This window comes from Crinia signifera, chromosome 6 (genome assembly GCF_055691185.1).
Source record: "Crinia signifera chromosome 6, ASM5569118v1, whole genome shotgun sequence".
NCBI lineage: Eukaryota > Metazoa > Chordata > Amphibia > Anura > Myobatrachidae > Crinia > Crinia signifera.
Window position 1 is genome coordinate 225,211,792 of NC_139222.1, and position 21,760 is coordinate 225,233,551.

A 21,760-nucleotide genomic window follows, 5' to 3' on the forward strand; every position below is an offset into this window, starting at 1 on the left:
TGTGGTCTAATGTGTAATACCATGCACCTTATGTGATGACACGCCCCCTTTTTGCTTTGCCGTGCAGAGGTCCAACCTACTTCAGTATTTGGATCTGGGACCACCCATTACCATATTTCTAGATTTGCCTATGATTGGAGGTGATATTGTATAAAATGTACATGCCCACATGGGACGGGCCGCACTGACACAGTACTGGTTAGTGCGTCTCCTCTTTTCACAGTAAGCCCTAAGCCCATGTGACCTTTATACTGGCCCTGGGTAGATCCAATGGGATGTTTTTCTTTATTTTTATGTGGTTCTCAAACTCGGTCCTCAGGACCCCACACAGTTCGCGTTTTCCAGGTCACCCGACAGGTGCACTCAATGCTGACTGACACATTTTAAAAGATCCACAGGTGGAGCTAATAATTTAATTGATTCTGTGAGACCTGCAATGCACTGTGTGGGGTCCTGAGGAATGACTTTGGGACCAGTGATTTATATCAATGATAGATTTTTAGTTTGCATTTGAACTCCAGTATCTTCTTTACAAGTGTACTAACCATATGGACCAGGGCGGCGTAGCATCGGAGATGCATTCTTGTCCACGCATGCAGTGCCGGAACAATTACAGCCAACATGAATGCAACTCTCTATTAACTGCTGGTTCAGGGAGTCCTTGGACTGCCAGTCCAATGTAAAAGGATTGTGAGCAGTCAGGAACAGGTTAAATATCATAGACACTAAATGTCACTGTATCAAAGCATTTCCAATTGCAGAGTGACAATCAAGACTTACAGTACTCTCATCATCACACAGCAGTGAATTTAAAAATGTGATTTAGGTTTGGTAATTATATCTTTCATGGCCATTGATTTAATGATGGAAAAGAACAAGTGATTCGGTGATGATTGCTCACAAAAAAAAAAAGATAGACTGAGCGCGGACAAAATAATTTTCTCTTCCTATATGAGGTCCTCAAAAAAGTTACATGGATGCAGAATTTTTTTTTTTTTAAAAGATGATTGATTTTGGGACTTAAAGTCCACACGTCAAAGATTGACCATTAACTATTTGCTCAACATTTTTTATTTTAAAATGTCAGTGCAGTTGTCTGTTACCCCCTCCATTCCCGGCATGGATGACAACATTCAGAATTTTCTATATGGTCATCATGTTGACAATATACATGCTATTAGCCGTCATGTCAACATAGCATTACTAGAGTATCTAAGCCCTAGCCGACAAGTGCTGTCTAAATTCACAATGTCGAAATGCTAAACCATTATGACATTCGGAATGTCGACATGTTCTTTATGCTCTGTACAACTCAAACTCCACTGACCCCTATGTATGTGTGTGTGCTGTGGCGGATTAAGGGGGGGGGGCACCCGAGCGAAGTGTCAAATTGTATGTGTTTTCCATCTGATCTGATGCACGGCCCCGTGTGTCGTATAGAAGCCCCTACATGGGTCATACTCCGTCAGTGATTGATTGGAATCAGATGGAAAACGTGATCTTTTATTCTCACAATGGCCCTTATTCTGATCAGTGCGGCCGGATCCGAATATGCGGCCAGCACCGTGCGTCCTAAACCCCGCCTTCCATACGGATCGCCAACTCCGTCCGTACACGGTAAGAAGCTGTCCGAACGGACCGCACGTGTATTTCTCATGAATACACCTCCTCCATCTCAGGGAACCTCCCCCATCATTCGATGGTCGCAGAACATCGAATGCAGGGCCGAGTGGTCCGCCAGCTCCCACAACCTCAGACCACACGGGCATTTCTCCGTGCAAAAGCAGGGATCTGGGCGGGCAGCTGACATCCGGCAATGTCATATGTCCGCCCCCTACACGTGCGTCACGGCCGCATTACCATACGTACGCCCAGCGTTTTCATGGGAACGCCCATGAAACGCGGGGTGTAAACATATGGTAATGAGCCCAAACAGCCCTTCACGCCCCTCTCCACCCCCTGTTCGTAGTGTACACATTTCATGCAGAATGTGGCCGTGCGTCCGGCTCGCACATGCGCAGAGACGCCTTTGCACATGCGCAGACACAAAATATCGGCAGCACGAACACACGCGGATGTTACCGCACCAACCAGAATAAGGGCCAATATATCACCAGAAGTTTGACTGATGATTCCTGGACACACCTCTTCGTGGAAGCAGCAGCAGCATGAGGCAGGGGAGAAGACAGTGCTGATACCCAAACATATATCGCATTGTCACCCGCCGAAATATGTCATTATTATGAACAGTGTCCACCAATATATACATTGGCCACCAATGTACATAATATAAACAAACTAGCCACCAATGTACAATCACAGTTTCTGTGAGCCCAATGTGTAGTATTTTGCATGCCACTATACCCCTGTGCTGTACTATTTGTTTCTCTGGTCCCACAGGTGTAGACGTAACAGGGGTCTGTGAATCCTGCGAGTCAGCAATCAGGCTGAGGTCCGGGTGGGTGGAATCTCTGTGTCATAACTTTCACTCTGTAATGGAAAAAAATGATATACTGTTTAAATACATATAGTAACTTTTCTCCTTTTACAGCTCTCTGTAAACACTTCAGAATGGCTAGCCATGGCAGAGGAGTTTGCCACCACCCGGCACTTCCCTAATGCTGTGTACACAAGGGTACAATCGGTATGAGATTTTGACTAGTCAAAATCTCATCGGGATCACATGCAGATCGCATGGGTTTTTAACCCTTGCGATCCCGATGCAGGCTCATGTATCACAAGCAGTAAGTCTGGGCTGCATAGACTATATAGTGCAGTTTTGACTATATAGTCACAATTGTATGCAGATCGCATGCATGCCGTGCGATGCCATCCTGATGCGATCTGATCGCATCGCACGGTACTCACACCGTGTTTACACACCATAACTGTAGGGGAGCAATAGATGGCAAGCACATCTGCCCTCCTGCCAACAGCGGATCAGTCCATTGGCAGGAGGAACACATTCCATGAGATGGAATGTGTAATTGAAAACGGTGGTGGATCTTTTAAAAAAAACTCCAGATGCTGCCACAGATGTTTAACCCTCTTCAGGTTGGGGTGTGACACTTCTAGGAAGAGAGGAGAAACCGGTCTGTGTAGGCTCCTGCCCTAGCAGAAATTTGATCAAGGGGTGGTACCAGAGCTCTTTTTTGTACACCTGTGCTGTAGATGCTCCTGATCTTTTGGTATCCTCCATTTTCTTGTGTTCTTTAAAGAACACAGTGCTCAGATTAAATTTTTTTCCCCAACCACTATCATTTCTTGCAGTACCTGATTGATGAGCACATATCCTGGTTCCCAAAGACTATTTGTTGAAATATGTGGACAGATTAACAATACGGCCCACTTAAGAGCAGTTCCTTTCCCTAGTGGAGGCCTGATGAGAGTATGAATGAAAGATCTGTGGGCCTTATTCGTGTTGGATCGGGCGGACGCACGTGAGTACGGATTGGCCGAATGTATTCCGCACTCTTTCGGTGAGCGTGAGTCCGCCCACAGAACATGCGTACTAAGACGGTGGGGATAAACCGACAATGGGGAGTGCCGTGCATATGAGCGTATGCTACCGTGCTCGGCCGGTACATAGCCTTATCGATCGGACACTGAACGTGCTGTTCCGATCATAAGCGGTAGCGTACCGCCCGAGCACGGTAGAGTACCATTATAATGGCACAAGACCGACGCGATGCTCCCGATTTCAATGTTAAAAAATATTTAAACATTGAAGTCTATGGCAAAATCGGGGGCATCGCGTCGGTCGCGTCGGGGCCAATGTTAATGGTCCCGACCGACGCGCTGCCCGCGATTTTTCCTTTGCCGGCAAAATGGACCTGATTTCAAAGGAAATCGGGTCCATCGCGGGCATCGTGTACCTTAACTTAAAGGTACACGATGCCCGCGATTGTGGCCGTGCTAGGAAACACCTTAACTACAATTGATCCCTCATTACATGTATATTTATTGTGTTCTAATGTGGCACTTTCCTCACTATCTATGTGTCCCCCAATGTTTCATGTTTTACATTATTTTGGTGTATGTATACATGCTGTAATTAATGTGATTAATTATTATGTTCCAATTTATTTACATGTCTTGCTACCCTAATGATATGTGTGATGTTTTACTCCACAAATAACTAACATTCATGCATTTACATTATTTGTTGTTTAACCCTAAAACCCACACATGCACACAACATTCATTCGTTACCCTTCATTATAAATTACATATATAACTTACATTACACATGTGTACATGTACCTCTGTCCACCTGCCCTCACAAACACTCTAACATATTACTATAAAATCCACAGATAACTTCTAACTATTCAGAAACTTTTATTCAAAATAATAACAAAGACATTTTAAATAAATAATTAAAGAAGGCCCTGCAGGCGAGCCAGGAGGATTGCAGCGTTTTGCATTGCTACTGCGAGTTCAGCCACAGTCTGGGCCAAGGCCTCCGGGTGCTGTTGAATTTCTGTTGGGAAGGAAAAAAAATATTTTATTTTGGTATAACTTGAACACAAATCATTGGTCACTCTTTAATGATTAATAACCAGTCAGTAAATTGTAAAGGCAACATACATTTTAAAAAAGCATTGAAGATGGACCTGCTGTGAAGATGTTAGAAACTACTATGATGTTGACATACACAAAAATATGACATGACTTCAAATAAGTGCCCTTCGCATTCTTTGCTGAATGTATGCAGCATCACAATTGGGAGGATTGTGCTGGGGGAAACATCTCAAACCTCTGGAATAACCTTTGCAGTGTAAGGATCATTACATTGTTGATGATTTACCAGTTTATCCTTCTCAAACTGTAGGACAGTGGTGTCAAACTCATGGGCCTCCAGCTCTTGTGGAAATGCATGCCCCAGCATGTACTGCCACAGTATTAACAAACCAATATCTAAATGTAAGTTGCAGATCATGCTGGGAAGTGTAGTTCCACAACAGCTGGAGCACCATGACTGTAAAGGCCCCCATACATTATGCGATTTGGGCCCGATTTCACCCGATTCAGATAAAACGGGCAGTGAAATCGTCCCAAATCGCATGTTTTGACACCCTGTCCGACCCGATGCGCGGTCCCGTGTGCATCGGATCGGAGTCGGGCAGTCACACCGGCTGTACATAAGATTTCCTAAATCTTATGTGCAGTCTGGTCCGGGCAGGGTCAGTGGGCGGGGGACGCCGGGGAACTGCATGGTGAGCTGACAAATAGTCAGCAGGCGGGGGACGCCAGTGAGCCGGGCATGGGGAGAGGCTGGGACTCGGAGTGGACACATAGTCAGCGGGCGGGGGGACGCCGGGAAACCGGCGAGGGGAAAAGCTCACGTGCTGGGCAGGAGGACAAGGCAGGCAGCCGCAGCTTCATGGAAGAAAACCCCCAGTAAAAACGAATGGGCAGCCAGTGATTAGCTGAGAGCTCTCTCAGCCAATCAGCAATTGGCTGAGAGAGCTCTCAGCCAATCACTGGCTGCCCATTCGTTTGTATTGGGGCTTTCTTCCATGAAGCTGCGGCTGCCTGCCTGGTCCTCCTGCCCAGCACGGACGTGACCTGTTCCCCTCGCCGGTTCACCGGCGTCCCCCCGCCCGCTGACTGTGTCCACTCCCAGCGTCTCCCCATGCCCGGCTCACTGGCGTCCCCCACCTGCTGACTATTTGTCAGCTCACCCTGCCCGGCACTTCCCTGCAGCTCCCCAGCGTCCTCCACCCGGCTCTCCCCCTGCAGCTCCCCGGTAGTTGCATATGATAAATTGCATGCGATTTATCATATGCATAACTTGGCACATCAAGTGCCTAATCGTGTGTTCCCCTCCCGGGGAGCTGCCGGGGAAATCAAGTCCGACTTGTCCCTAGGACAAGTCGGACTAATGTATGGGGGCCTTAACACCACTGCTCTAGGATCTTTCAATGGTTATAAGGTGTGTCAATCACTGAAGGGGTGAGGCATGGCCACACTCCAAACCTACACCAAGGGGCCCATTGTTCCTGGAGGACACCCCACAGGTCATGTTGGGACTGGAGTGATGTTGAGGAACTAACGATGATTTGGAGTGCACATACAGTATGTGGGTGTTGTGAATTTAAATGTGTGTAAATGTGTATGACAAGATTAGGCACATTGTTTACTTATGTCTTGTAGTGACATCCAGGTTCACGGTGGATGGGGATGGGGGTCCAAGGAGGGATGAGGCAGGGATGGGAGTATAGATAAAGGTTGTGGGGTGTGGAGGGGATTGGTAGGGGTTGGGGGTGGGGAGAAGTATAGGGGGTAGGAAATGGGTTTGGGGGGGGTGGGGAGTGGGTTGAGGCAGGAGAGTGGGCAGGGGAGTGGGTGGGGGTAGGGGGTGTGGGCAGGGGAGGGGGTGGGAGAAATTGAGTAGGTGTGAGCAGGGGAGGGGGTGGGGGAAATGGAGTAGGTGTGGGCAGGGGGGTGGCTGGGGGTAGGGGAGTGGCTGTGGGCAGGGGAGGTGGTGGGGGTAGGGTAGTGGCTGGGGGCAGGGGAGGGGGTGAGGGTAGGGGAATGGCTGGGGGCAGGGGATTGGGTAGGGGAGTGGCTGGGGGCAGGGGAGGGGACCAGCACCAGCAGCTCCCTTGAGGAAAATGTCGCTGCCCGAGTCGAACTCATATTGGCAATGGCGCAGCTAATAATTGCAGATACATATATAAGTTATGGTGGTCACTGATTGGTTGAAAACATTCTTATTTGGTATAAACTTTATTAATCCATTCTACATTAACAGTATGTGTGCGTTCAAATGTATGCAACACTGTAACATCTAAACGGGCGTACACACATCTATGTAGTGTGCTACAGTATGACTGTTTTGGTCTCCATTTCACTAGTGTGGCATGGCATATCGACCCAAATTTAAATGTACCAGTACACAACCACATATACGAACACTCTAACTCAGTGGTCTCCAACCTTAATTGAGCGAGAGCTGCTCACAGCAACAAAAAACCTCCCAGAGAGCTACTAAAATTTGACCAATGCCTGCTGTGCTCCGCGTGACTGTGCACTAAGAGAATGTCCCTGCCTGAACTGTGCTGCCGCTCCCACAACTCACCAATAGGAGCAAGGAGGCCTCTGGCTGCAGCCGGCGCACAGGAAGTCCCTGTGGCATATATGAAGCGAGTAGCAGGGTCCCTGCGGTGGATGGGAACTAGTAGTTCTTATCCACTGCAGGGACCCCACTTCTGATATCACATACACTGCAGGGTCCCTCTGCGTACCAGTTGCTGATGAGTCCCAGCTTGTGAAATGGTGACCCTGCCCTGCCGCCTGCCTCAAGCCACAGACAAGCGGAAGCGGGTGCCAGACACATGGCCGGCCGGCCAGACAGGAGGTGCAGGCGGGCAACAGTGGTCGAGCCACTCGTTTTGCTCAGGTGAGCTACCGGTATCTCGCGAGAGATGGGTTGGCGACCACTGCTCGAACTACATTGGGATTGAGGAAATTCTGCACAGTGGGCCAAAAAGGAAATATTTAACTCAGCCTGAGTGTATTGCTGCTAACATGTCTGACTCTGGGTCTGATGGATCTGGCTCTGAGCAAGAGCTGATTTTGGCAAAGCTCCAATCCATGACAGAAACTATACAGAGGAAGGCAGAGGAGTGGAGGAGGAGGAGAGACATCTGCGGGCAAATGACCCAGTCAGCCCAAGGGACAGCCTCACAGCCAGAGGCAGGCCTTAGTTCTGTGGCTCAACCGGGCCCAAACAACTAGGCAGAACAAGATGTGCCATTACTTGAAACATCTGAGACCCAGCAGTTTTGTGCTGAAGTGACTGGCCACCCCAGCAATCGTCCTGCATCATCTAGGAAGCGTGCTAGTCAGGATCCCAGCAAAAAAACACAAGAGCCCTGCATTTCAGGAGCATGAATTACAGATTTTGGTACCCCGAGCACAGGAATGGATTGAGTTAACCTCCAGGAAGCTGACCCCCTCTGCGAAGGAGAAGATGTGGGGACAAATTATCGATGAAGTCAATAAGGTGGCACCACTGCAGAGGGATGTGAAGTCTGTGCTCAAAATGCAAGTCTGTAGTTTCACCTGATATGTAGTTATTTCTCAAAATATATATATATACATTTTACATACCATTTAGTATAAAGGTGTGCTTGTTGATATGTCATTACTTCATTGACACATGTGAGCACATTTATAGAGGGGAGTGCTGGCCCGGTGGTGTGATTATGACACCTGGCACCGCGGACAATAATTGTAGATGTCAGTGGTTTCCAAAGGCGCTCCTCAAGACAGTCCAATGTGCCAGGTATTAAGTATATCCATACTTGGGCAGAGGTAAATTAATTTGAAACTAATTCATTTTGATTTAACAATCTGTGCTGAGCCATGGATATAGGTGAAACCTGGACCGTTGGGGTGCGTTGAGGACTGCGTTTGGGTTCCTGTGGTGTACAGTATGTGATGGTTCAACTATAATAGTGGTTCCCAAAAAGAGTCCAAACAAAATGTGTGCCATGACTCCTCTTACTGAAACTTGTTCAAACATATTGATGTTATTACCCTTCAATAGACGGAAATATGTTATAGTGTGATGCTGTTTTATGGATGGAAAAATGTCAGCTGTTAACTTATATTGATTCATACCATACCAGCCACAATGCTAACTTTTCACTAGTAATGCTGTGTGATAGCAGAGTCCATGATATATGTAATCATTATACATTATTGTCTTTGCCTTTTTTAGGTGGCAGGACTTCAAATCTGGCCTGAAGAGGAAGCTGAGTGACAGGAGGACCAACAGCATGACCACAGGGAGTGTAGCTATCCCATCACACCTGGAGATTATACCCCTGGTGCATACTGCATTAGATGTCATCGATGAGGCAGAGATCAGGGGGGTATCTAACATGGATAGTGAGCTCCCGGTGAAGGTTTTTGTTGCAGAGTTTGCAGGTAAATCTGGCAAATGCATTGTTGTTTGATGTGATGGTGACAATGTTTTTTTTATTCATAGCTGAGGAGGAGCCTCCAGTGTCACCAGCAGCATCCCCTTCAGGCCCACAACTACAGCAGGGTGCCACACAGCCTCAGGAGACCATCCAAAGCCAGCTGCGGAATACCATTTTGCAGCAAGGGGTGGAGCGTGGCCAACGCAATGAGCGCCAAGTGGTATTGCTGAAGAAGGTGGTTGCTGCCATGAATATTATGTCGGAGCAGACCAGCCATTAACAATCTGGCACAGCAGACCAGCCGCCAGAATGACATTCTGGAGGACCTTGCCAGCAGCACCAGGGCGCTTGTTGCAGGACAGGAAGCCAATCCACCTGCTGCCCCACTCCGTGCTGCCAGAAGGGAGCCACCACCATCCCCTTCCTCAGCAGCTAAGCCCCCTCAGGGCCACAGGCAGAAGAGGACGAAGACCGGCTGCCCCCATGTGGTGCCACCTTATTGACTGTGTGTGGTTTGCCCCAATTATTCACCTTTGCTCTGGAGGGCCACTTCCTGTGGGAGAACTCTTTCTATTCCCGTGCAAAGGGTACCAAAATACAAAGTTCACACTCTGGAAATGTAGGGTCTTGTTTTGATGTTGTGTATCCTGGCTAGCATAATTCCTGGATGATGCAGATCCAATGCTGGTGTGGGCTTTTGTTTCAGCACGCCCCTGTTCTGTCTAACATGTTTCATGTAATGGCACATTTTAGGCTGCCTGGTATATTTTTTTTTTTATTATAGGAACAAAACTTTTATTGGTACTTATGTATTATCTGGGCTCCCATGTTAAATGCGCCCCATTTTTTCATACCCCTACTATCCAACTACGCATGGAGTTGATTTTATATAGTCAACAGGCCACCGTGCCCGAAGCGTGGCGAGCACAGCGAGCACATTTATAGAGGGGAGTGCTGGCCCGGTGGTGTGATTATGACACCTGGCACCGCGGACAATAATTGTAGATGTCAGTGGTTTCCAAAGGCGCTCCTCAAGACAGTCCAATGTTCCAGGTATTAAGTATATCCATACTTGGGCAGAGGTAAATTAATTTGAAACGAATTCATTCTGATTTAACAATCTGTGCTGAGCCATGGATATAGGTGAAACCTGGACCGTTGGGGTGCGTTGAGGGCTGCGTTTGGGTTCCTGTGGTGTACAGTATGTGATGGTTCAACTATAATAGTGGTTCCCAAAAAGAGTCCAAACAAAATGTGTGCCATGACTCCTCTTACTGAAACTTGTTCAAACATGTTGATGTTATTACCCTTCAATAGACGGAAATATGTTATAGTGTGATGCTGTTTTATGGATGGAAAAATGTCAGCTGTTAACTTATATTGATTCATACCATACCAGCCACAATGCTAACTTTTCACTAGTAATGCTGTGTGATAGCAGAGGCCATGATATATGTAATCATTATACATTATTGTCTTTGCCTTTTTTAGGTGGCAGGACTTCAAATCTGGCCTGAATAGGAAGCTGAGTGACAGGAGGACCCACAGCATGACCACCGGGAGTGTAGCTATCCCATCACACCTGGAGATTATACCCCTTGGGCATACTGCATTAGATGTCATTGATGAGGCAGAGATCAGGGGGGTATCTAACATGGATAGTGAGCTCCCGGTGGAGGTTTTTGTTGCAGAGTTTGCAGGTAAATCTGGCAAATGCATTGTTGTTTGATGTGATGGTGACAATGTTTTTTTTATTCATAGCTGAGGAGGAGCCTCCAGTGTCACCAGCAGCATCCCCTTCAGGCCCACAACTACAGCAGGGTGCCACACAGCCTCAGGAGACCATCCAAAGCCAGCTGCGGAATACCATTTTGCAGCAAGGGGTGGAGCGTGGCCAACGCAATGAGCGCCAAGTGGTATTGCTGAAAAAGGTGGTTGCTGCCATGAATATTATGTCGGAGCAGACCAGCCATTAACAATCTGGCACAGCAGACCAGCCGTCAGAATGACATTCTGGAGGACCTTGCCAGCAGCACCAGGGCGCTTGTTGCAGGACAGGCAGCCAATCCACCTGCTGCCCCACTCCGTGCTGCCAGAAGGGAGCCACCACCATCCCCTTCCTCAGCAGCTAAGCCCCCTCAGGCCACAGGCAGACGAGGACGAAGACCGGCTGCCCCCATGTGGTGCCACCTTATTGACTGTGTGTGGTTTGCCCCAATTATTCACCTTTGCTCTGGAGGGCCACTTCCTGTGGGAGAACTCTTTCTATTCCCGTGCAAAGGGTACCAAAATACAAAGTTCACACTCTGGAAATGTAGGGTCTTGTTTTGATGTTGTGTATCCTGGTTAGCATAATTCCTGGATGATGCAGATCCAATGCTGGTGTGGGCTTTTGTTTCAGCACGCACCTGTTCTGTCTAACATGTTTCATGTAATGGCACATTTTAGGCTGCCTGGTATTTTTTTTTTTTATTATAGGAACAAAACTTTTATTGGTACTTATGTATTATCTGGGCTCCCATGTTAAATGCGCCCCATTTTTTCATACCCCTACTATCCAACTACGCATGGAGTTGATTTTATATAGTCAACAGGCCACCGTGCCCGAAGCGTGGCGAGCACAGCGAGCCCCGCGAGGGGATGCGGTCTCATAAGAAAAACGGGAGCCCAGATATTACATAAGTACCCTTTTATTTGGCTGTGAAGCTTAACAGCAATACAATCTTTAAAAAACAATTAAATTAACGTGTTTGATGTGAAATGTTTTGTGTGCAGTGTTGAACATCAATGAATTATTTGTGTGTATGTGTCACATACATATTGTGTAGGGTCTTGAAGTGGATGAAGTGATGGGTTAATGTGACATTTGTAAGAGAGGAATAAAGATGTGTCCTCACTTCCCAAACAGCAGTGATGGATGGTGATAGTGAGTGGTAGAGGGCAAGATGTGTGTGTTTCCTCCAAAAATGGAGAGTGTAAAAGAGTCACCTAATAAGCTCAACAATTCCATGTTACAGAGTGGTGGGCAGATGTAGGAATCCTTAACCAGAGATAGGTGGTGGGAATCATGTCCTACCTGCCATCTTACATACAGAGTGTCCAAAATACATTTAGGAGCAGATTGGCTGCTTACATATCAGTGTCCAAGTTAACAATTTGTAAGCTTGTTTCCCATGTGTGCATGATCAGCACCTATTTGTAAAACAATGAAAGGAAAAAAAGGTTTACAAACACATCAGTGGTGTTGTTAGATGTGATAGAGGTGTGTAATTTAATGATGTGAAGTGTATGTTTGTGTTGCATTGTGAAAGTTGACATGTCAACTCCTGGGAATTGTGTGTCCTGTTGTTCTAACATGGCAGGCACACTTGCATGAAGGGTGTAGATGCTTAAAAGAGACCTAATTCCACATATTCCAACATGTGTATTTGGCCTAACAAACAATACAAATAATCCTACCTTGTAATGGTGACAAGTGTAGAAAGTGAACCCTCCAATGTGTTTCAGGGCTGTGTATGGCTTGCAGGTACTCAAATGATCTATTTAACTAAATTGCCTGCAGCATTGCTTAATATTGAGTTCAGGTGTCAGTATTTTAGGTGTGTTGCGCGTTAATTAGCCGACCGATTTCGGCCAGAATCACACAGATGGTCTAAGAGTGGTATGGAGCACTCTTTGGCGGACCAATGGTTTTGGCCCAGAAGCGTCCCGACCAGTCTCCGAGCGAGGCGGATGGACAGGCTTCTGATTGACTCTTTTGAAGCAATGGTAACTAATGGGGCGTTCTGTCAGCGCTGTGCGGTCAGGGCCAGGGTTCTCGGTACATTATGGTTGTCTGCAGAAACTAAAGGGATATTATGGCAAGCCTAGTGTTGAATGTGCCATACACTATGCACAACAGCAATGCGCATAACTAAGGCCATTATTCTGGTTCACTCGCACAGGCAAATTTCTTCTCAAATGGACAAAAGCATGTGCACTGCAGGGGGCAGATGTAACTTGTGCAGATATTAGATTTGAGTAAGTTATTTTGTTTCTGTGCAGGGAAATATGACTGCTTTATTTTTACACTGCAATATAGAACTCACTTTCAAGAAAAACCCCACCAAATCTAATTCTCTCTGCACATATTACATTTGCCCCACCTGCGGTACACATGGTTTTGTCCATTTGAGAAGGAATTTGCCTTTGCGAGTGAACCAGAATAAGGACCGTAGTTTGGCATTGAGCACACACAAAGCATTATTATTTTTAGTGCTTGAAGTACGCACCTGCTTTTTCCTTTTCCTGCACGGAACTACATTTGTCATGAGCAGTCCAAACTCCGATTTCCACCAATGATAACCAGTCTACTACAAAACACATTTCCTTAACTGCAAGAAATTGCAGTTTTGAAACTTTATCAGTTGCTCTGCAGGGTTTGGCAAACATGAAATATTTTCACCTCGTGTTGGGAATACCCTATCTCACCATTACATTGGCAAACTAAATAAAAGCATCCAGTACTTGTGATCCTGTCCGCATTCTTAACACATGTAAAACTCTGTATGGTGTCGAGAATTTTGTCAATACAGGTCGGGCATCCCGTATCCGAATTATTCCAAAAACCGTGGTTTTTTGGAATAATTCAAATATTCCCCCCCCCCCCTAACCCTCTTTTAATACTTACCAAGTACTCCGGCGTCCACGGCAGGCCTTCAGCACCCTCTCCGGCGTCTCCAGCGGTCCCAGGAGTGCTTTGCGCGAGTGCACCGGCGCGCCTGGGAACTTGTGCAAAGCACTCCTGGGACCGCTGGAGACGGTGCTGGTGGCCTGCCGTGGACGCCGGAGGACTCCATGGACGCCGAGGAACCATCGGGGACCCACAAGGGGCAGGTAAGTATTGCTAAAAAAAAATTATTCCAAAAACCGGAATGTTCCCTTATCTGGAATGCTCGTGGTCCCGAGCATTTCGGATAAGGGATACTCAACCTGTATTAAAATAAATGTAGCACATGTATAATGTTGTGGTTTCAAAATGATGAAAAATTAAAAACAAAGAAAATTTTAACATCATATAAAATTTAATAGCGAAGGCAGGCATGACTGACTACAAAGTCCATCAAACCACTTTCAAACAACTTGCAATAAACTTTATTTTTCAGTATCACAATTTTCAACAGCTGGACAAATGCACATAATTATTTTATTAAACACAAGAAAGCACATAATCATCCAATGCTACAGACTAATTAGCAAGTGTATACAGTATATACACATATACATATGTAGATATTTCAACAAACGCATCAAATAACATTTCCACAATGTTATATAAAAGTTGTCCACTGCATACGGATACTGCAAACAGATCGGGACTTCCTGAATCAATGCTCTGTAACAAGAGATAAAATCCAGCCCTCAGCTGAAAGAAAACAATGGACATTTACATTTGGAATGCCAAGGAACTGCCCACTACTTATGCCAGCAGTAACCCTGCGCGATACTCTTGAACCATAAAAATGTTGTTTCGGTATAAAAAAAAAGTTATGTTAATTCTCAGGCACAATATTAACAATTAGCAGTCGTTACATATGAAGTCCTTGAGTACAGTATACACATACTTAGGTTTACTAAACAACTCAAATGATGCACATCTTTATAGGACCAAAGCTAGACTCATCCATTACAATAGTTTATGTAGATAACCTAGACTTCTGCATGTGGGCAAAAACATACATTGCACTGATGGAGGTGTATTATCAAGATAGAAGCAACTGAGGGGTCAGGCCACTGCCAAAAGCAAGTTAAATGTGATTTTTTTTGTGATACAGTATGGCATACAAGAGCAATGTGCTTTAGGTCAACTACTGTACATCACTAAGTTTGTATTTACAGTATACGGGAAAGTTCACACAGTTGTGCGTAGACAAAATGTGGTTACACTGTTTCATTGGTCAAGGCTAAATGTATGTTAAAAGCAGAATGGTTTGGTAAAATGTATACTTAAGACTACAAGTAATATTTCAAACATGCCACCCTGCAAGTACCCGGCATTTTAAGTGCTGGGTCATTTTGCCGGGTGCAGTCTGACCCCCTTTCACACACAGCAGCAAATAACTGGGTTAAAAACGGTCAACCTGGTAATGTGCTGAATTACACTGTAATTTGTGTCGTGTGAAAGGGTCAACCTGGGTCAGAAATCCCGGGTCAACAACCCTGGTAAAAAGCAGGGTCAGTGACCCGGGATACACCTTTCACAATACACAAATGATAGATAGATATATATATATATATATATATATATATATATATATCCTAAAAATATTAGGAATTAACACACCATTCATTAATGTGAACAAATATTGTTTCTTGTAATAGGTTAAATATGGTGCCTATCTCATATGTATTTAAAAGAAGATAAGACTGAATGGGCGAAAGAGCATATAAACCACAGTACTCTATAAAACAAATATGGTTCCAAATGAATGTGCCTGACCAGCTTAGTAGGACTGGTCCTCTGCAGGGACAATGCTTCTGCAACTTTATTGCTGTATTAGGTGTTGCAGACCTGAGATAAGTCTACACCCCAACCTTCCTTACTATAACTCACCACTGCTATTAAAGCAGAACTATGCTACGAGTTTCCTAAACAGCAAGCCCATCCCAAAGATGAAAGCCAGGTGGCGCTCTGCTTCATTGAGACTCCATACTCTAACATGGAACCTTGAAAAGAAGCAGTGGCACATTTTTTCAGATTCCTATTTTTAGGGAGGTATTCAATCTGGGATTCCGACTGTCGGAATACCGGGTCGTTTTAGTTCCTTTCGACTGTAACTCGACAGCCAGATTCAATATTTCGACTGTTAAGTGTCAAAGTCCAAGGATTGTTGAAAATGGCCGGGAATTGGCAAAAAAACGGGTGTGAATTCAACAATCTGCTGCTGATTCCGACAAAACAGATCAGATTTGTTTTAAAGTCAGATGTGCTTTGTTGGAAACTGCCTTCAATGCGGCCGGTAACGACAGCATTGAATAGACAACGGACACAATTTCTGCTGGTGGAAATAGTGGCTGGGATTGAATACCCTTCTTAAGATGTAAGATTGGTGCCACAGGCATTCAAATCAGCAGCTGCTGAGAGACTGTGTTGACCATGTAGCACTAAAGAAACAATGCTCTCGCTCCAGCAATGACATGATATAAGGTAGAGGAGAGGGGTGGGGAGAAAGAAGGGTTTATTTCCAGAAGTCCGCCGCGGCACTCTGGACTTGTAAATGAAGAAACCAATAGCAAATATGGTGGTTGACTTTTCCGCCTCTATCGAGGCTTTTATCAAAACCGCTTACATGTAAGCGGTTTTGATAAAAGCCTCGATAGTGGCTGAAACGTCAACCACCTTATTGGCTATTGGTCTCTACATTTACAAGTCCAGAGTGTAGCGTCGTCTCTACTGTGTACATTAAACCCCACCATGCTGTTGGAGGTTTCTCCGATGGCACAGGGCCAGTACTTCTGATGTGTGTGTGTGTGTGTGTGTGTGACCGCTATTTAAAAGGTAAAAAGAAAACAATATTTAAAAAAAACTTCAACTGTGAATTGTATAGTACAATAAAGAAGATTTTTCTAGGGCCAAATTAATGCTGCAACGTAGGCTCATCCTGGTATTTGGTAAATAATGACCAGCGTTGTGCTACACGGAGGACAGCCCAATGCTTCATTCGGATAAAATAACCCATTTTTCCTCTGTACAAGTTGCAATTTTAAAAGACTATATTACAAAGCAATGTAAATAAATACGGGGCTAGTACAAAAAGGCTCTTATTTACAGTTTTACAAATGAACTTTCAGTGTAAATGCTGTGTTTTAAAAATACACATTTTAGTAATGCAAGTTTTTTGTTTGTTGTTTTTTTTTTTTTTTTTTACACAGGAATTTAGATTAATTAAAAAGGAAAGAAAAAAAAAAAGAAAACAATTTCAAGTTAACGCAATACATTTCTTTGTGTATAATTAAATATCGACAAACCCATTTAATATCAAGAATGGCGTCTGTTAAAGTGCTGATAAACAAAATATTTTGTGAATGTTCAGGAAGCATACTAAACATTTCTTTAAAGCTTTAGTCTCTGAAACGTTACAATGTATCCGCAATGCTTAGTAAAGTCTGTCTCTCCTGTGGCCATCACAGAGATGTGTTGTGCACATGAAAGGTTGTGCCGTCCAGTTCTTGATCATCCATCTGTTGCGGTGTCAGGCCTCACGATTTGATATGTTATTAAATATTCTGGGTATGCCTACAACAGAGATTATTAAGCACGTTAACAATGTAACAGTTTATACAAAGGACTATAAACGTTTTCCCTCTCAGGAGTATACACATTTGATTTTCTAAGCGTTTGGACATCCGAACATCAAATATCAAAGAGAAGAGGTTAGGATCCATCAGTGGTGTTTTATATTGGAAAATCATAGAACAAATCACAAGGCGCTGATGCTGTTGCTAACCACCACCTGCCGTGTAAATGATGAAATAACTGACTATAAAGCAAGTTTAACTCTAAGCAAATACACATATTCTATTTTGCTCATCTGCTGATCAACCCCATCCCCCAGCCTGCTGCCTGGTCACTACTGTGATTGGCCTCTGGGACAGCGGCAGGAGAAACCCGGAGATCCGGGGTGGGGACTCAGGAATGGCTCGCGGTGACTGTGAGGAACAGGGAGGGGGGAGGCTTCCCCTATGTGCTGGCAGGTTTGTCCCACCACTCAAGGGGTTAATGTGGCTCTCCATTGCATCTGCTATTAGCGCTAGGGCTGTTGAGCCTGACTAGACGTAACACCAGAAAGGGCCAAATTTGTCAACGATAAAATTACCTGCTCCCCACGGTAGATCACGTACTCCGCCAGGGCAAGCCCATTTACACTTGGTCGGCCCGTGACCGAATGATGACCAGGAGGAGAATGTGCCATTTTCATTGCACTAAACTGCAGGAAAGATTTCCCCAGTGTCACTCGACAAAAGAGAAGCTGCCTGTGTAGGAAAATACAGATGGATGATTATTTTACTGGCACCCAATGTAATGTGTCTTACAAAGTGATGGCAAAAGCATACAGTACATATGAATGATGGCTTTAAATTCTTAACTGACACAGAGTGGACTTATATACTTCTAACAGAAACAATACCAGGTATAAATGTACCACTTGGGCCTCTACAAGTGTTATCATGCCTACTCATGAGCACACTCACAATGACTAATTACAATGTACAAATCATATTGAAATTAAAGTACAAAACGAAAAAGAAAAAATTGAATCCATTAATTTTATGGCGCACAATACATACAGAGATCAAAATAATTCGCACAATAATGCTAATGTAGGTCTCTGGTGTCCAAGTACATAAGTGATGTTGCGAATAAAAAGAATTACTGCTGCAGCTCTAATTGTTGCCAACAGTTTATTTGCCGATTACAGTCCGTTACAAGGGTTACGTAAAAGACTAACAGTAATACTGCGGCAAACAATGGTCAATGTCAGTGCTATATCCACTCCTCTACAATAGGGAATACAATGATTATCTTCCTTCAAAACAAAAGTATAATTTTAGTGATTTCAAATGAATTCAGCATTCTGAAAAAAAAACGTCATATTTTGTAGCTGCTTTTTGAAGTTGAAATTGAGACAAACACCAAAGAATCAGAAAACAGCGCCATCTGGTGGTGAAAGTCATTATATAGCTCTATGAAGGCATATGGATTGCTTGCTTTCTTTACAATTCACAAACACCAAAAAAAAAACAGCTGAAATAGGCAGAATTTTGTTTCCTCTTTCACTTTGTGGGACAGACATTAAAGACCAAGGTAAATCCAGTATTTGACACAATAGTAAACACTATCGGATAACTTTTGAATCTCTGGATTTTACACTTCTTTTATTAGTCCTATTTCATTTAATCTACACCAGTGTCCCATATTCTATATTACCAGTTTCCAAGACACTGTATGCAGGGGTATTCAAAGTGTAAATAACCAGCTGCTGTGGAACTACATATACCAGCATGTCCGGCCACCGTTCTAGCATTCCCTATTAGCAAAACTGTAGCAAGGAATGCAGGGATGTGTAGTTTCACAGTAGCTGGAGGGACACGTGTTGAATGCACCTGCATACAGTGTTATTGTAAAATCTAGACCATGGGCATATGTGGTTAATAATGAGGGAAATAGGACTATTGAATACATGACTGAATGGTTGAACCATGATAAAATTGAAAGTCCACCAGGATACACAAAATCTCTCCAAGTTACATCTGATACTTCACTGTAATAACACTTACCTATGGCAAACATAACATGATCGGTCTTTGTGAAGCGGGCACCCGGTTCCACCTCCAATGCCATAAACATACTGGTTGCTTTTTGAAGAGTTTTCGGCAAAATATATGCCAGCTCCAAACATACCCCCGATGTAAGCGTGCCTTTCATCAAATCCCTTGTGAATAATTGCGTTTACAAATGGGGAGCCTGTGAATGAATCCAGGGAAAACAAATCTAATGAATGTATGACAGTTGCCATTCAAACCCCAATATCCATCTAAATGTACAAAATCACTGTCATTTTTTTCTTTATGGCAGATAAGAGTATTAAAATATCAAATCACAAGAAAACAAAATGTTATGTATGAGCTACAATGTTTATTTGGGGGGGACATGCCTTGCCATAATTTAAATATTCTCTATTAGCAAAACTGTGGCAAGGCATGATGGGACTTGTAGTTTCACAACAGCTGGAGGGCCATAGTTTGGATATGCCTGCACTAGAGATATAAGATTGACACACTGCGTGCAAGTGCATGTAGCCAATGGGGATATTGCTCAATTTTTCACCAACCAAATGGATTAATGTTCAATGCTGTATGAATGCAAGAGCGCACCGTACCTTGCATGACGCACAAATGAAAAGATTTACAAAGCAACAACAGTGCAAGAAAATCAATGGATGTGCCTTTTGTGAATTACAAAGTGCACCTGGCGTAGATCCTGTTGTTGAGCACTTTGGGGTGTATTCAATGCTTTCTGTGAGCTGTGACAGCGAGCAGTGCTGACCCCCTGCACACGTCGTTTCCCCCTCGCTAGGTTTTTGGATGAGGGGGCAGCAGCGTATGCGGCCGCTAAAACAGCGAGACTCGCGGCTAAATGCAGCGGCCTCCCTGCATTAGCCACGAGCCTCGCTGTTTGGGGGAATCTTTGCTGTCCTCTGACAGTGAGGATTTCCCCGGCGCATTGAATAGGGTGAGCGGCAGGCACAGGAGTTAAACGGCGAGGATCATTTGTTTTCTGCTATCCGTGCCGTGTAACCCCTCTCCAGCCGCATTGAATACACCCATTTGCATCTTTGTTGTGATCTTCATTTTCTACACAGTTGTAATAACCTCCTTACATTGGACAGATGAGGCTTACCATGAAAGAGCATCCTTTCATTGGAGTGATTATGATTTTCTTCTGTCACCTCTTTCCTTTGGTGAGTATATCGCTCCCAGAGCTTTTTATTGCAAACCTTTTGAATCTAGAACATTACATAAATTACATTAATAGTGCACGATCATATAAAGCACATACAGATGTCTCCTAGCTGATCAATGTACCTTTAATATGTTATATCTGTTGAAGACTCCACCCGCGTGTCCCCCATCTCTATGTTCTCGGACGGTGCTCTGCATCTAAATTGCAGGGTAGGGAAAAATAAAAAAAAGCACCTCTTGAATTCTCACAAAAGGGAATGTTCAATACTGCTGGGACAGGAGGGAACTGGGGGGACCCTCCCTAACACTAAGTGCTTTTTACCTCTTCATCCACTGAAATAAATTCTTTGTCATCTGGAACAAGGTCAATTAAAACAGTCCCACTGTTCGAGGTATTCAGTGTTAAGTATGGATTCAAACCTAGAAGACAAAGAGTACAGATATATATCTCCATATAATACATTCATCCATTAATTGTAATCAGAAATGAAAACCTTAACAGTAGTAATAATAATAGGACCAACACATCGCATGATGGTAATGGCCTCCTTATAGGTACCTTTAGGCTAACCTGGTTCAAGGTTGCTGCATTGTGGTGATTGATATCAGATTTGAAAAAATAATGAATGGATTAGGCAGTAATGTCCTGCCATTCAATGGCCTGTATAGGAGGTCAATGCATGATGGGAAATATGGATACCCAGCATTTGTTGACAACGTGATTATTATTCTGATTCAGCGTAACTAGTGTCAAAGTTGTGCATGGTATATTCTTTGATAAAAACCTGTTCACACAAACAAAAATAATTCTGCATTTTAACTGCTGCCACTTAATGATTGCATTCCTGTATGTGGGCAGTTGTCAGCTAATAGTACAGATGGAGTATTTCCAGATATGGCATAACTACATCATTCTATTGTCCAACTAGTCAAAGCAGGTAGATCTTAAAGCTTCACTTTGTCATGCCCACCAAAATACCAATCAGGACTTAAAATGACGCTGACTGGCCAGTATTGCAGCCAAGCGTAAACTACAGAATTAAGGAGAACGCCACTAAATTAGTGACATTAACACCGCAGAAAAACTTTTCAAAAGCCAAATGCCAGATCTGATGCTTTTTAATCATTGTATGAACTTTCCCTTTCGTATTATTACTTACGCCGCCCATACACAAAGCGGACAGGTGTGAACCCATTACACAGAACATAAAGTATGTGTTGACCTTACTTTTTGAAATAGATTGCATCACATCTTCAAAACGCATGGTGCTTTAGTCCATTGCATGCATTGAACTCAATGTGATGCAATCTAGTCATTA

General features: G+C 44.2%; 1 protein-coding gene across 2 annotated transcripts in view; it reads right to left on the bottom strand.

Moving 5' to 3' along the window:
* Window positions 1–16,301: 16,301 nt before the first annotated feature.
* Window positions 16,302–21,760, bottom strand: part of TNKS2 (tankyrase 2) — a 53,072-nt gene continuing 47,613 nt past the window's right edge. For both annotated transcript variants that reach the window (XM_083149018.1, XM_083149017.1), the window contains 6 exons: window positions 20,764–20,861; window positions 20,565–20,639; window positions 20,380–20,485; window positions 19,257–19,443; window positions 17,795–17,951; window positions 16,302–17,214 (listed from right to left, as the gene is read on the bottom strand). In XM_083149018.1, coding sequence (XP_083005144.1) covers window positions 17,152–17,214; window positions 17,795–17,951; window positions 19,257–19,443; window positions 20,380–20,485; window positions 20,565–20,639; window positions 20,764–20,861 — 686 coding nt within the window. In that variant the 3' untranslated portion in view covers window positions 16,302–17,151. The remainder of the gene's footprint in view (window positions 17,215–17,794; window positions 17,952–19,256; window positions 19,444–20,379; window positions 20,486–20,564; window positions 20,640–20,763; window positions 20,862–21,760) is intronic.